The sequence below is a fragment of the Melitaea cinxia genome, chromosome 11 (assembly GCF_905220565.1).
Source record: "Melitaea cinxia chromosome 11, ilMelCinx1.1, whole genome shotgun sequence".
Taxonomy (NCBI): domain Eukaryota; kingdom Metazoa; phylum Arthropoda; class Insecta; order Lepidoptera; family Nymphalidae; genus Melitaea; species Melitaea cinxia.
In genome coordinates this window covers 16,653,897-16,672,134 of record NC_059404.1, presented here as the reverse complement: position 1 = coordinate 16,672,134, position 18,238 = coordinate 16,653,897, and the positions used below count along the sequence as shown (strand labels likewise).

At 33.9% G+C, this 18,238-nt stretch overlaps 1 protein-coding gene across 1 annotated transcript in view; it reads left to right on the top strand.

The window, feature by feature from the left end:
* The first annotated feature begins 1,297 nt into the window (after positions 1-1,297).
* The window catches only part of LOC123658119 (homeobox protein Hox-D1-like), a 50,463-nt gene continuing 33,522 nt past the window's right edge, over positions 1,298-18,238 (top strand). The window contains exon 1 of the mRNA XM_045593585.1: positions 1,298-1,892. Coding sequence (XP_045449541.1) covers positions 1,298-1,892 — 595 coding nt within the window. The remainder of the gene's footprint in view (positions 1,893-18,238) is intronic.

The window sequence follows — 18,238 nt, the reverse complement described above, 5'->3', positions numbered from 1 at the left end:
CACTTAATGATAATATACTAAGGACGTAATATTACAGATTTAGGTAAATGAAAACAATATCGATAAACGTACCAAAACACAATTTAATTTTATCATACACCGAAGTAATCAAAATAGATAGATATTTTAAATTTACTAAAAATGAAATCAAATGAAAATATTTATTTCGCCATAAGGTGACACACGCTTAAAGAATGTCATAAATAATACCATATACAACAAAAAAAAACTCACAATAATAAAAGAAAATTAAGGTGGCAAAAATATCAATGAATAACCTAGTGCATTAACAAAGCTATAAAGATCTTAACTGTAAAATCATTCTGAATCAAATAAAAAAGAAACAATTTAAATACAATCGTTTCTTTTGCTTATGAGAGTTGGAAAATTTTTTATTTATAATTTTGTAAATAATCCTGACTAAGGTTACTTACGAAAAATACTTACTAGATTAGTTAAAGCGTAAATTACGTATACCTACGATATAAAAAAATAACTATTTCCTATTACAGACTAAATAAAAACTCGCGTGATGTAATTTCAAAGACGTCGTAACAATTGTATTTATTATATAAAAGCTGCTGCCGATTCGCGAGAACATTCCGACGACAAAGAAGAAAAAGGTAGCTGTTAACACCTTGAAATCGATTTACGTCACGAGAATAAATTGAAGCGTTTCGCGTAAACGGACACCCGGACCATTCGGCGCGGTACGAAGTAAATAAAAAAAAACACTACACTCGCATCCAGCCTCCCAGATTCGCAACTATTATCTCGCTATAGCCAATACAAAATGGAGAATTAAAACGAGAAACGCTATTGGTGGAAGCGATCCCTACTCGCCCGCCCCGTTTCTACGCCACGCCTTTACAGTGGCTTTCAGAGCAGCGCTCTACCTGGCGCGAGCAACAAGCTCAGTCGTTACGCCGGCGCCCGAGGAATGTCCCAACGAACACTCAAACCGTGACGCTCGGTCTTTCCACGAAATCACGTTCCTTATCCGTTTATCGCGCATCACTGAGATAACGCCGTCTCTGTTTATCGCGCCTGCACAGATAGAGCCAAATAGAGACGAAAGATTCCAATTTTAGGTGCGGTAGAAAAAAAATTGTTTCGTTATACGTGAACGCGTTCAGTGTTCGTCGGTTCACCTGACGTGCGGACGATCGATACGAGCACGGCGCAACACTAGTTCGATATTCGATCGCAAATCCGAAACGGGAGACGCGTTGCACGCCGTCGCGTAGTGATGTGTGTGATGTAATATCGTTATCGATAGACACGGTGCGTGACAAACATGATGACTATGGACGTCGGGATGTACAACAATCAGCAGAGCGGCTACAACGCGGAGTACTACCAGCAGGGGGCGGCGTACCAGCCACCGTACGAGGGCTACCACGAGGGGTACTATGAACCGGCACCATACTACGAACCGATCATCCACGGACAGGCGACACATGAAGCAGCTCCAGTTATAAGTACTGACACAGGACTCTGTTACACGAACTTAGACTATGGAGAGTTGCAACAGACTTACCCAGTACACCCACTACCTCCACACCCAGAAGCGTTCAAGCACAGAGAAGACATGCCCAGAGCGGAGGAGATACACATGCACGATCACAAACTAGACAATCACTACTTGGAAACAAAATACAATATGCACTTTGTTGACGACTCGAGCATTCAATACAGCCATGGCTCTCCTCTCCCCTGCGGAGAGTTTGATCCCTACTCTCCGAAAGAGGAGTTCGGGGGGTTGAGGGAGAGTTTTCCCCGAGATGGAGATATCCAAAGCCATCATGTGGGTCACCAGCCTCACCCCTCCCACGCCGCCGTGCCAACGTATAAGTGGATGCAAGTCAAGAGAAATGTACCCAAACCTGCCGGTAAGTTTATTGTGATCCTAACTCTACCTTTTCGTATCGTAATCGTAACATTAGTATGTTAACAGGAGAGTTAATAATTCATTGTATTATATTTAAATAATTTTTTGTTCTTACAATAATTCCAAGTCGTTGACGTAATATACAGACAAAAAATCTCAAACAACGATATAACACAGAACGCAAAAACTAAATTACAATAAACGAAGAAAAAACTGTAATTAATACTAATTTGACTGACTTCAACATGATGATATAATTAGTCTACGTTTTCAAAATAAAAATATTATGTAATTAGATATGTATTATATAACTTATATACTTTATATAATACATCTTCAAATAACATAATGTTTTTTAACACTCTATCCGTTATAATCTCTACATTTCTTTCGCTTCCAATAAGACAACTAACACTTGCTTTGAAATATCTTATGCGTAACATATATTCAAGTAAAAACTTTAGTTGCGTAACTTTATCAATACTAGAGAGCTGGAAAGTTTGCTTGTTCAAACGCGGTACTCTGAGCCACTATTGGTTCGAATTGAAAAAAAATCTTTTCATCCATGTTAGATAGCCGATTTACCGAGAAGGGCTGTGGGTTATTTTTTCGTCAAAGTAACGCGTGAGGAACCGCGGGGCACAGCTATTTATAGATATACAAATAAATAAAATAAATAATCGTCTCACACTAAACAGCCCTCACTAGGATTTAGTCCTCCAATGTCGGCTATGTGCGGAGATCAAACCCGCAGACGCCAACGCAACAGTCGTAAGTCAATGCTGTGGCCGTAGCGCTAACACGTTGTCACAAGCAGGACACAAGATGCATGCATTAAATTAAACCCGTTTTGCATACGCATATCATGGTGAAATTTAAAAACATTTATGTCCATATTTATTTATGATTTTATTATTAGCGATTCAACGGGGAAATGCTGTCAGCATTCTTGGCACAATTCCACGCGGACATGATTTGTAGCAAAACTATCTGTAAATATTTAGTTCTTACGTTTTAAATTGTAAATATGCATAATGTTTAATGAAATTTCTCAATTTCCATAACTGTAAGTCAAAATACAATATTACAAATGTATAGGTATAACGAAAAAACTAATATTGTTTTTACAAATTACAATTACAAACAAAAATTAATCGAATAACTTACTAGGTCACCATACTAATTTTTGCATAGGCACTATTACGTACGTGTCGTAAATTATTCGCAAATTGATTTCCTCCTGCACTGATGGCGTTTGATAGCGTAATTATTAGCTGCGATTTAAATAGAAGTAATTCGCTACAGTTCAAATTAAGCTTTGATGAAATGTAATTAACGTGAAGTATTTATAAAGTTTTTTGAAGTTAAGCTTCTATACGCACGCATGACTTGGGAGTAAGCTGGTGAATGCGTGATAAGAACGTTACGAAAAGTATGATCTGGCAAGGCGAACAGAAGTTGAGAGAGACAATAGACAGACAGATGAAAATTGTAAAAAATGTTATTTTGGTATATGTATCGTGTATACATCCATAATTATGCGTTTAGTAAAAAGCGGTTATTTTAATATTAAAAACAGATACTCCAATTTTATTTATTCGTATAGATATATATTTTTAAAAATAAAATAATAGGGATATAATTGAATATAAAAATATAATAATAACATGGTGTTAGGGAAATATCCTGCTTATAATCTGGAGCAAGCCGGCTAGGGAACTACCTCGACCTTACAGATGATCACATTTAAATAATACTGCTCTCAAACAGTGTCATATTCCTGTGGCGAATAAGGTGACCAAAGCTGATGGAACGGATTATATTCGGGATAGGGTCGAAAAAGTGCTTGCGATGCTTCTGGTGTTGCAAGCGTCTTTAAGCTACGGTAATCTCTTACCATCAGGTGAGTCGTACGCTTTTTTGCAGTATAAAAAAAACTATTTTCAAGAACATAATATAACAGTAATTTAATATTGGATAAAAGTACATAGAAATAAATTAGGTAACATATATATAAATATGAATGAACTTGAATTTAAATTCATAATAATTAATGACATTGAATGGAACCATGTTGCATATAATATATTAATATAAATCATTGATTTTGTTTTAAGTTTAAATCCAATTAGTATATAATTCACCAAATATGTCACTAGCTGAGATCACTATCAGTTGACGCGGTCGGTTAAATCAATTAACTACTTGAAGGCGAAACGTGTAAAGCTATCATAATAGGTCGAACTATTAATAATGTACAAAATTTACGCACCCGTGTATATGTATATTGAGGTAGGTTATAGGCATTGTAGGAAAGAGGGGGGAAAGGGGTTAGGGTCGGCAAATGCAATGTTTGCAATGCTCCTGGTGTTAAAAGCGGCTATAGGCTAAGTTTACCGCTTACAATACTAAGGACCGTACGCTTGTTTGCCGACCTAGTTGTATAAAAATATATACCTAAAAAAGTACCATCCATTGATTGAATATCCGTAAAATATTACACAATATGTGTAACTTATAATAGAAATGACATTGTTCAAAATTTTGTTCCTTTTGCTTAACTAACACCAAGCTCACCTACGCTAGAATATTTTAGGAAAAATATAAAATTTTATATAATATATAATAACCTATAATAATCTAGAACAATATAAATATATTTTATATACTGTATAATTATGTTTTTATTATATATTATATTTTTATCCTCAATATGTTTAGATTGTACACGTTAATTTTGCTACTGTTTTATAAGTTTCCTGTGGCAGGACTAATGGAAGAGATTCCATCATTTGGATAAGTAGTGCCTTTGTACCAGCATTGATTATAAGAGCTATTTCCTTTTGCCATCCTAGTGTACATAAATTGTTAAATAAATAAATAAATAAAATAAATATTTAAAAAATCACTTAATGCATTTTTTATTGAGTAGGTATACTCAAAAAAATGTTGCTTATAGGTTTTTATTTAAATATTGGTAAAACTTCCAGCACGTAACGATTATTACGTCTCAAAATTATACTATCGATGTTATGTTATGTCAGCTCAATCGTTCGTGATATGAGTGTAAACTTCCGTGAAATTTTAACAAAATTATGAGTCTAAATAATAGGACTACGAAATTATTAATTCAATCTACAGTATTTTTTATATATTTTACAGTTTCCGAAATCTTAAAAATGTCGGGATAAAAGTCCTGTGATTTATTCTGGATCAACTATCGACGTACCAAGTTTTTAATACAATTAGTTCAGTACTTTTTACGAAAGCGTAAAATGCATTCTTCTATCCTCACAAACATTTGCATTTATAAAATTGGAAGGATTTTTCCTAAAGATCTACAATACAGTAACAACTATGAAATAACGTGTATAGACGTGACGTCAGTAACAACTGAATATCAAGTGGGTGGTGCTTGTCATAGAAATAAAAAAAAACAATGGCATGATGTTCCTATGATTAAGACGTTACAGTTACAGTACGTATACCCACGTAGTTACTCATAGTAGGAAATACATATATACGCCAAAGCGCAGTAAGGCGGCGTGGTGGATTAAGCTCTGATCCTTCTCCTATTTGGAAAAAGAGGCCTATGCCCAGCAGTGGGATATTACAGGCTGAAACAGCATGTTTGTAGACCTATGGTATAAGAATGGTTTTGTGTTTAACATTATTATAATTTCCTTAAAGAAAATTATTAAAATTACGATAACATAGATCATCATTAGCCTTCCGTCTATTGCAGACGATTTAGGCAGTGACAGACAGACACTGTGTCGCCTAGGACACTCTTCAGGAAAACTCAGAGTTGCCTAAACTCTGCGCCACCCTCTCGACCTCACTGGCTAGGCCCACAGGAACGACGAGTCGATGCGTGTGGAGCCAGTTCGGCTGCAGAAGTCTTTCGCATTTTAGAGCTATGCCACAAATGCTTGATGGAGACCCCATTTCGGGTTTCAAATGAAGTTTTCATTCTTCAGGACTCTGATGATTTTGAGCCAGGTTTATCTCTCGGTCGCCTTTTACGACCCCTATGGGAAAAAAGGGGGTGGTACTATTCTATTCGGCCGACACCACATGGTATAGATATAACAGTCGGCTAACATAGATACAATACAATACAAATATACTTTATTGTACAACCAAAAACAATACAAATAACATAAAAGAAAAAGAAACAAGCGAGAAATAATAATAATAATAATAATAATAACAAAAAAAGGAATGTACAAAAGGCGGTCTTATCGCTAAAGAGCGATCTCTTCCAGACAACCTTTAGAAAAAGGACATGAATAAAATAGATAATAAATTAAAAACAGTCCATAACTATAATTACCAATAAATATGGCTTGAATTAAGTTCTGGCATTAGAAAACAAATTAAAAATCTCCATTTAGCTATACACTATTATTCTAATTAAGTTATAGAGACGTATTGCAAATGTTAAATAAATAAATTTTAAAACATTACCTTTTAAACGCTACAAATGTTAATAGACATTTAACTAGTCTACAGTTGTATTCGCATGTCTTAACCTCTGACTTGCATGTACGCTCTCTCTTTAAAACCGGTAAATGCGAACGTGACCATACATGTTAATAAGAACAGAAGGTATGTGTTCTAAGTAATGCTCTAATATTATTTTTAATTCTTACGACACGAGATATTCGTGTACCCTGCTGTTTTAGTTGCAAAAAGGACACCGGCTCTTTCTCCATACAAACGTAGTCGACTGTTTCCGTTGTACTACGATTTCTCTTAAAGATACTAATCTAACAAGTATTTTACCTACATCTTGTTCGACAATAAAAAACTTTAAGTATTAATATACGTACAATGATTTCACAAATAAAATCGCTATAAACAATTCTATGTACAGTTTTTTGATAATTTTCAAAATTAAAACATAAAAAAAATACTTTTCCTAGACCTTTCAAGTTTAATTAAATCTAATTAAATTAAAATAAAATATTATATAATTAATTGTTAAATTTTCAAAGCAATTAAAAAACCATTTCAACGCCACAATCCCTAAACTCACAAATTTTATTCCTTAAATAACAAATGATAAATAAAATATTATTAATAATTAATAATAGCAATAATAACTCATGTGTGGTCTATAAATAGTTACGCAATAAAACGTTTTAAGACGCCATTATGTCAAAATGAAATCACGTCAAATTATTTGCTGCTATGCGTCGGGGCGGGACGACCTCTGACCGCGCTGACGCTCTCTGACAGAACAACATTGTACTGTACACTGGATCTAAGTGGGAAGAGCTACATCTTTACGCTACGCTTCCTCTAGTTAATCAAATTCAATAAAAATATCCAAAATCTATGTGACCTTATTGTTCAAGCACACGACACGATTTAAAGAAAATTAAAAAGTAATTGTGTTATAACGAAAAAAAAAACCGACTTCAATTACGTCGACCAGCAGCAATATAACGCAGTTAAACAAAAAAATAGTTAAGTCAATATGCTTTATTAGAAATAACTTAAAATAACTTCGCTTCAGCCTGTAATATCCCACTACTGGCCATATAGGCCTCTTTCCCATGTAGAAGGATCAAAGCTTAATCCACCACGCTGCTCCAATGCGGGTTGGCGGATATATTCTCTACTATAAGTAACGATCGCTATCAGGTGTACCTACTTGATAACAACCGGGACCGACGGCTTAACGTGCTCTCCGAGGCACTAAAAAGAACTTGTTAGATCTTAATCAAATTTAAATGAGACCATATGACAATAACTAACTTTCGATATTTTTTTTTATCAAAATCGGTCCACCAGTAAAAAGTTATGTGGTATAAAACAATAACGGTCGGCGAAAATTAATTAAATAAATACACATAATTAGAGATAAAAATTAAATTAAAATGGAACACGCGTCAAGCATCACCTTTCAATTAAGAAAAATAATCGTCGAAATCGGCCCACTCAGTAAAAAGCTATGGTAAAACCAATAAAAACTACACTTGAATTGAGCACCTCCTCCTTTTCTGTGAAGTCCTATTAAAATGTTATCTATACTAATATTATAAAGCTGAAAATTTGGTTTATACTCGCTAATCTCAGGAACTACTCGTTCGAAATGAAAAATCCTTTTATTATTGGATAGCCCATGTACAGAGGAAAGTTATGGGTTATTTTGAAACCGCGGGGTACAGTTAGTCACAGATAAACCTCTAACGCATTAAACATATTCATTATCCTTTGATAATGAATATTTTTATTACTAGTTTTACAAACGCTTATACGAAATCAGATCAAGTGTGGCTTCTCCCGCGTTTTTGTCGAACTTATTCGTGATCGCCATCAGATAGATAAGACGTCACCAGACGTGACGTACGGACAGAACACGTCAAATAACTGATTTATACGACTTGTGTGTGTGTGTGTGTTTACGTGTTGGTGTGTATAAGCGCGTGAGTCTTAAACACAGACATCTAAAGATCTGGGACTAAACACAATTATTAATTATGAATTATAAACAAAAAAATATTTAATACGCGTCAACGTTACAATTTATTTTGTATCCATTGGACACAATATCCTAATACCTAGTCACCTGTAAAAACAATACCTATAGACATCGTTAAATCTCAAAACTTTAACTACTTTACATAATAACTTGGCTGTGTGGCTACTGTATTAAAGAATATAGCCACCCCATCTCTTCCCGCGGGTGTCGTAAGAGGCGACTAAGGGATATCACAGTTCCACTACCACCTTGGAACTTATTCAGCCGACCGATGGCGGGATAACCAGCCAACTGCTGGCCTTGAAATACACAGACCATAGACGGGTATCAGCGTCTTCAGTGCGACAGAGCCAGCCCTGCGATCACCAACCTGCCTTCCCAGCGTGGTGACTATGGTCAACACGCGTGGGCTCAAGCCATTTTTAGCGCAAACTCGTGGAGGCCTTTGTCCAGCAGAGGACTGCAATAGGCTGAAATAATGATGATGATGATGACATAATAACTTATACACAGCTAAAAGCCATACAACGAAGAAAATAAATAAATAACAACTTATATTTCCCATTGCATAAATAGTCTTTGTTACTGTAAGTTTCTACAGATATGTATTAATTACTCTTTACTACATTCTCAAAAAATTAAGAAACGCACTAGTCGTCACTACGATTTTCGAGGGTACCCCTCGATTTCTCTAAGATTCAATCAACAAACCCTTGTTTCATTATCATGGTATCACCCTTGAAATATCTCCTTCCAACAAAAAAGAATTATCAAAATCGGTTCATAAACGACGAAGTTATCCCCGAACATACATATTCTCCTTCTTTTTTTGAAGTCGGTTAAAAATGAGAAACTTTTTGATTTATTCTTTCTTTTATCTGTGTACCCTTAACAAATCAAACAAACAACCTTAAAACCATAGTTAAAAAATACAAACGAACAAAAGAAATAAATTTATATTTAATTCAATTTAGTAATAAAAAACATAATTTGTAAACAAAAACAATGACAGAACAATAAATAAAACGTACAATAAGATATGCCGATATCAGCTATGCCGAGTTAGCCCGAGCTACCCCGAGTTGTCCCGAACTACCCCGAGCGCGTCCGCGGTACAAACTAAGTCATTTGTTATTGGAACGGTTCACACGCAAGGCGCGCGTAATCTGGTCTATCTGTATTTGCTTCTATAATTACACGCGAAGTAAAATTAGGGCGAACTATAACGTATACCGTATCGGACTTGTGTTGCAATAGTAAATAATTGTGTTTGCTCGCAAACAAAAAAACACTGACTTCACTTACATCGACAAGTAAACAACGTAGGAAGACGAAAAAATTGTCAAGTAATTACTCAAAAAGTAGTCATCAGATCTGGATCAAATTTAAATGGGACCGCATGACACGCACCACCTTTCGATTGAAAAAATCCTCAAAATCGGCCAGTAAAAAGTTGGGAGGTAACAGACATAAAAATACAGTCAAAATGCGAACCTCCTTCTTTTTAACCGACTTCCAAAAAAGGAGGAGGTTCTCAATTCGACTGTTTTTTTTTAATGTATGTTACATCAGAACTTTTGGCCGTGTGGACCGATTTCAACAAATTTTATTTTAATCGAAAGGTGGTGTGTGCCAATTGTTCCCATTTAAATTTATTTGAGATCTAACAACTGCTTTTCGAGCTATATCTAATAATGCGTTTTTACTTGACGCTTTTTTCGTCGACCTACGTTGTATTATACCGCATAACTTTCTACTGGATGTATCGATTTTGATAATTCTTTTTTTGTTGGAAAGGAGATATCCCTAGTTTGGTATCATGATAAGGAAACCAGGATCTGATGATGGGATTCCAGAGAAATTGATGGAAATTCTTGAAAATCCGCAATAACTTTTTACTGGGTGTACCGATTTTAATAATTTTTAATTTAATCGAAAGCTGATGTTTGTCAAATGGTCACATATAAATTTCATTGAGATCTGATAACTACTTTTTGAATAATCTTTGATAACGCGCAGGTACTTGAGTATTTTTTCGTCGATCTACGTTGTATTACTCGTCGATGTAATTGAAGTCGGTTTTTTTCGTTTGCGAGCAAACACAATTATTTGGTAGTCGGTTAAAAATGTTTTACTATTCCCAAAAACATGACATGGTAATATACCTATTATTTTTTTTTTTTTTTTATTAACTGCGGAGTTTCTAGCCGGTTTATCTCTGTAGAATCTTTTTTTCATTTCAAATCGGTTATAGCTTCACACACACACATACACACTTCAACCTATCGCAGTCCACTTCTGGACATAGGCCTCCCCAAGTTCGCGCCAGACATCCCGGTCTTCCGCAATCCTCATCCAGCCTACACCGGCAATCTTACGTAGATCGTCAGTCCAACGGGCCGGAGGACGTCCCCACACTGTTATTGCTTCAAATTTAACAAATTATAATTGTAAAATAAAAATTCAAAAGTATTCAAGGCTTATTTGAGTACAGAAATTTTTAGTCTTGATTTGATTTTGAATATATTTTTCATCATTCGTTTCATTCATTGCAATCCGTAAAATTGTAAACAATCAGACTTTTTACGATGTTAGAAAAAAAGACAAAGGGAAAAAAAGACAAAAAATAATTATATATATAAAATAAAGTAAACAGTAAACACTAATATTTTAAAGCTGAATAGTTTGTTCGCGCTAATCTCAGGAATTACTCGTTCAAATTGAAAAATATTTTTTTTGATGGATAGCCCATTTACCGAGGCACTGAAATAACATATGCCAAAATAGCATATAGCGTATATGCTATTTTGGTCTTCAAATTAAAGCTTGTGAAACCGCGGGACGCAGCTAGTGTTCAAATAAACTTTTAAGTGGGTAATAGCGAACTAAACCGTAGGGAGAGCTTGTAATCCTAGTAAAATTAATTTATGAATGTCATAAAATTATAAAGTAAATTGATCTTACAATGTGAGCTAATGCTTTACTTGACTGAACATAAATTACATGTAATGTATATTATATAAACATATAAAGTAACAAGCCGTAACTCACTGACTGACAAATTCATCATCGTCAAACTAAAACTATTGAAAATTTACATATGCCTTGCCTGGAGGCCTGCGCCTTACAATATTTTAGAATGTATGCACTTAATACGTAAAATAATTGTGGTTTCAATATTATTAAAATTAATTAACTTGAAGTGTATGTGTGTTTGTTAGGGTGTGTATATTTAAACTTCGTTTAATCTAGTATTAACGTTGAGTTCAGATGATGATGTATGTTTAGCTATATGACGTCACCCTAATTCCAACATGGCGTCCGCATCTAAGATGGCGGACTAGTTATTTTTAATATACTCCTACAATATAGATATAAAAAATGGGCTTCTTGAGAGTAACTCGGAAAACAAAGTTAGATTACTTCAAATCCAACAGTGCGGTCTTGTAAAGATGGTGGACAAGTTTTTTATGCTTTCTTACAATATGAGTATCAAATCTCAAAGTAACTCGAAAAATAAAGTGACGTTTCTAAATCCAATATGGCGAATTTCAAAAGATGGTGGACAATTATTTTATGCCTTCCTACATTATGGGTGTCAAATGAAAGGATTTGCTAAGAATACCAAACCGAAAAACCTGTCTAGAGATAACAAGAAGTAAAAAATAATTTCAAAGTATTTTTTTAACAAGCTTTTATTTAAATACGCTAAAAAGACTCAAATAATTTTTTCCTTTAAAAATTTTACTATCTACATTTGGAGTCATTACACAATTTATATCATTTAAAATCTTATTGCGATATTTAAGAACTTGTCTTTACTTACTTAGAATTTTTTTTTAAATTAAAATCAATCAGATCAACTGTTTTAATTTACTTGTTAATTTAAATAGAGAAATCTCACTTAAATTATTTAATATTAGGTACATACTAAATTTTGAAGAATTTTAATGAAATATTTTTTGTAAATTAAACATCACAAAATCAATATTATTAAGAAAAATTAAGTAATAAATAGAAATTAAACTCAACTTTATATCTTTTGCGTCAAAAACATCAATTACATTGCGAAAAATAATCAAAAATGTTATTTCTATTGCCATAATATTTGTTTTTAAGTCAGCCCTAGCCTTCCAAGTAACCGGATAAAACGCCGATCACCATGACATTGCCGGCTGTTATAAAACCATATTAACTGTGTCGCTCACACACGACGCTGTGTCATTACAAATTGCTGTAATTTCGTACGAGAAACGCCTCCAGAAGCAATAAATAGAACATGCAAATCATTGGGCCCAACATTGAGTAAATATTACAGAAATTGTCACGACACTTATTATATTACCAACAATATGAATTGAAATTCTTTTACAATATAACACACTTTTTGAATTTGTACTTCTTTAGAAATGTGATTCGAAACTCGATGAAACGAAAATGCGGTACGATAAAGAAAGAAACACATAAATGTATAGGAGTGAATGAGATAGGATACATTGCAGCTCAAAACGCGTAAGCGACGCGTTTTCCAGGGTGCTTACGACCTTTTTCACGAAACCGTAATCATCGTCATAAGAACAAATCGCAATGCTCGACAACTTCTGCCATGTGTGAGTTGCAGACACACGCTTTTTTTAAGAGTGACTTTGGAATTTCTTGCCAAATCTTCTTTGCAGAATCTACATTCCGAATCATTGGTAGCTTCACTTTTAACAACAATTAGTCAGTTGAAACAAATGTAATTTTAATTAGTTAAATGACGATGCATAAGTGGTTTTGAAGTGTATTTGAAATAAAATAATTTAGATTTTACTAATAATACGAATGTTGTGTTAATAAAGAGCGTTACCATGTTTAGTTCCAAAATAGTTTGAACAATTAATTCGAAGGTCACAATTTGATTCCGGGCGAAAACCGTGTAGATGGTTGTTAAGTCTATTGTGTTTGTAATTTATCTCGTATTTTAGGACAGAAATAGTAGAAAAATAAAAAAAGCTTTGTTTTTGGGTTAAAAAAAATTCTTGTTGGGAAGAAAAATTGTAGATAAAAATTCTACATTTTTTTCCATAAATGTGCAAGTTTCTCCAAAGCACATTTCTCAACACTGACCTGTATACTAATTTTTGGTTGAAATTTTTTTAACTACCTCCCATACGCAACTTTCCTACATTGAGAAAGAAGCCAAGCAGTAGGATATTTCAACCTGAATCAATTAATTAGACATTAGTTCCCTAAGGACTGTATTAAGGAATGGTATAGAATATTACAAACCATATTTTTCTTTCTGATGTAAACATTGACCAAAATGTCATTTACTTCTAAATATAATAAAAATTTGCAGATCATACAAAAAAATTCTATCAATATCTGCCGAACAGTATCTTCAGCAAATATGTATGTGTAAATCACAAATACATCAGACCACACGTGCAGAACGATCTTATCTATTCTGCCAGAAAATGCACCATCGAACCTCTAGAGACATCTCACAAACATACCTTACCATGTCACAAACAGATCCCACGCGAAAATCGATCTTAATCCTTTGCTATAAAACACAAATGAATATTACTTAGCAAAGGGTAAATTAAATATGGTTGTAGTAAGGATATCGCGCGTTGTCATTTTCTGGTTGAAGCCTGTCGCATGAAGCTTACAAGTCACGGATGTAAATAAATAAAAACTGGAATTTAGACTTTACAAATATAATAATAAAGAAGGAAATAGATTGACGTGTTATTTGAGGAAATTTTAATTTTATAGAACATGACAAAAAATCTTAGGTGAGTTACTCAAAGTAAAAATGTATATTTTATGAAGGTATAAAGTCGATTACTAATTAAGTTACTCAGTGGAATATTTTTGACCTCTTCCCCTTTCTAATCTTTAAAAGGCATTCTCTTAATTACCAAATCAGTTTCGTTGTATTCTAAAACCCAAACTATTATAGGTAGTCGTATTAGTTGGAACTAATATTAATAGGTTACATTCAAATGTTCAGATGAGATTTAAGATTTGTTTTTTTTTATGTTCGACAAGTGCTCTTAAAATGATAATTTTGACAACATCAGTGTTTACGAGAATGAATCTATATTTTTAACTAACACAGTCATCCATATTTCGAAACAAAAGTTTAGTCTGAGAATAGCCCAGCATGAAGACTTTATTGTTATTACTTTTTTATATAACTAGGTCGGCAAACAGGCGTACAGCTCACCTGATAGTAAGCGATTACCGTAGCTTATAGACTCCTGCAACACCAGGAGAATCACAAGAGCGTTGCCGATCCTATCCCCATTTTCCCTAGAAGCTCTGGTCACCTTACTCACCACAGGACCACAACACTGCTTGAAAGCAGTATTATTTAGCTGTGATTTTCTGTAAGGTCGAGGTACCACCCCAGTTGGGCTGCTCCAGACTTTAAACAGAAAATTTACTTTTCCTCAGTTAAACTTACAATATTAATTAATTGATTGACAACCCTTATATATCCCTAATATAATTTAGTAATTATTCTTTCTTAGTTTAAGAATTTACTTAAAATGAGCAGTAAGTGCACATGTATGATTTCACAAATTATTTTCTTCATTTAGAATGGTTAGAACTTCATATGGTATATAACTGCCTTCTACAGATTGACGAAATTCTACGTATTTACCTACCACGAATAATGCTTGATACTAAGGGTCTATGATAAGAACTGGAACAAACTGCTTTAAATGCTTTTTTAGCCATCGTGTCGGCAGTAGCTTCATATTACAGGCTTTCCTGTACTGATGATCAGTGATGACAGATGTAAATGTGAAATAAGCAAGGCAATTAAATAATTACAGACTATACACCTTATGAAATGATAATTTAAATTCAAAAGCTCTTTTAAAGCCTAATTGAATTAATAATTTGAATAAATTTTAAAAACTAAGCAATATCTGCAGCACTAATTTAAATAAAAAAGGTCGATAAAAACTTAACTAGCCCCCGATGATCGGAACAGTGACCGTAACAAATTGACGTTATAATTCCATAATAATATATTAACATTATAACACTAAGAGCTTTCACGTAGCTCCGTTCATTAGGCTAGGTGAAGTGGCCGGCGCTAATAACGCTTACTAGTCGCCTACATTAGCCGAGGAAGTGGGGTGTGGTGGAATTGATAAAATTCGGGCTATTTTTTTTTAATACAACTAGGTCGGCAAATAAGCGTATAGGTCACCATATGGGAAGCGATTACCGTAGCTATAGACGCCAGCTATACCAGAAATATCGCAAGCGTGTTGCCAACCTTACTAGAAGAAAAGTGTTGAGAGTTAAAATATAAAAGTAAAACATAGTTTCGTAAAAAAAATCATCGAAAATTATTTATACTATTAATTAGTAAGTTAATGGGCTAAGTATGATATTTTGATTACTTTCAATAGAAACGTAGCGTATATAAATCGTTCAAACTATGTAAAGCATAGGAAAAATATTTTAATGCAAATTTACGACAGCAAGTGACAAAAACTGATTTGCAGACACTATTGCAATTCACTGATAGGCCACTGACATCATACTATTTTCTAATAGTCCTATCAATCTTAATTAATAACATTTGAATATACTACTACTAAAATCAAATAATTACATACACTCCCACACTTCAACCTATCTTAGTCCACTGCTGGATATTAGCCTTCCCAAACTCACGCAAAACACCCTGGCTTTCCGCTATCCTCACCCAGCCTTCGTCATTAAGTGCTATTTATCTAATTACCAATTGATAAACACGTTACAACAAAAATATATATATTATCATATGTGGTCCTGACCTCCTACCACCAACAAATTAATAGAACAAATCGCTGTCTCCTTAGAGCACACACCAAAGCGTAGCAAGTAAACCGATTACGGGCGAGTTGGCCGTATCTCGCGATCAACACGCGACCACCCTCACGAACCACATTCGGCGTTGGTAATGACCCCACCGTCAGCGGTACCACCGCTACACTCACGTGTGTCACAACGTACCAGAGGATTAACGTGCAATTGATAAAAAACTTTTTTATTGTTAAAAATATCGCATTTTGATCGCTTTCGACATGTATACTTCACGGAGTCTTTGATTCCAACTAACATTTAACGTCGAATAATACATTATTTATCTATTCGTCACGTGTCTATGGCGTCTGCAAGTCGCTTAAATATTAAGAATCTTAAAACCTTAATCAATGGAAATCCCTAATAAATGAAAATATTAATAGTTATCGAGAATGATTGCCGTTTTACTTGTATTATTGATTGAGGAAATTTTATAAGGCTAGATGTGGTAGGAAACCGTAAGACCATGTACTTATTTGGTGTAGCTCTAGCTAAACTCACCATGGCAATTTTATGAATTGCCAACAATCTAATATATGTACATATACAGCTAAGCTTGTATCAAACAAGCTATAAATACAAGATGGCAAAAACTACAGACATAGCTTACCCAGATTGTCACTCCAATGAGCCTAAGCTCATCATCAGCGTACGATGGTACGCTATGTATTCGTTTATCAAAGAGTGTAGTGTCTAGTCAGAAATTACAGTACTTTTGCTATAACATCTGTCATTGGATGAATAGAAAACTGTTAAAATATCACTGATGCGAGTATTACGGTAATTGTCATTCTAAAACTCCCGATCATTGAGTGACAATGCAGACATGGTCACTGTATCAATGGCGACTCTTCAAAAGCGTTTATAGAAAAAAGCATACACTTATAAATTAATATTGTTATCCCGACAAGTCATTAAAACGTTACATTTTTTTCTATCAATTATGAGTAACTTATCAAAATATCCTCATCATTAATGCAGCAACATTTAGGACACATACTGACAAAGATACGACCGCATTCCTACTGATAAAGTCTCGAAGCATTGTCTCGAGGTGGGTCAGGAGATAGACGGACATATGGCGTGGGTTGACGGTGGATTAATATTGAATAAATAATTTATAGTTTAGGGGTCCGTGGTAAGTCGTATGTTGTTGATAATGTTATTGTCTACCACTAAAATTTTAGTAAAATAATCGTCTTTATCATAATTACTGAATATATGTCTTACCAGTAATTAGTAAACTTAAAATAAACAATGAATGAATTCGGGTTCAAGTTTTACTTTTGAAATCATATATAGCGATTAATCTTTATTTTTATGTATATCTATCTATAACGTTATATAAATAATATTATAACTAGTAAACATTTATTTGAAATTAATTCACCAAACTTTTGAATATAAAACAATAGATACGGAACATATTATTCTAAATGGTGTTTTTATTATACTTCGTCAATTCAAGTTGATCCCGTAATACTATTAGGGGGATTATTTGACTATTGCTTACAACGATGATAAGTGACTCCAAAATTAATACACTGATACCATTTACTACACATCAAATACATTTATTTGTTTATGAGTGAAGACATTTTGATCGTTTTAATTATATTATAAAAATTAAAATTATTTATATAATTATAACAGGGTAACAAAATTTTTTAAAGTATTTTTTGGGTATAAAAAGTATTTGAAAAATGAGAGTTATAAAAAAAATTAATTTTGTTTTATATAACTAGTCGGCAAACAAGCGTACGGCTCACCTGATGATAAACGATTACCGTAGCTTATACATGTCTGCAACACCAAAACATCGCAAGCGCGTTGCCGACCCTATCCCCAATTCCCCCCAGGAGTTCTGGTCATCTTACTTATCAACAGGAACAGAACACTGCTTGAAAACAGTATTATTTAGCTGTGATCTTTCTTCGTAAGGTCGAGGTATACTACCCCAGTCGGGTTGCTCCATATTTTGAGCAGGTAATTTC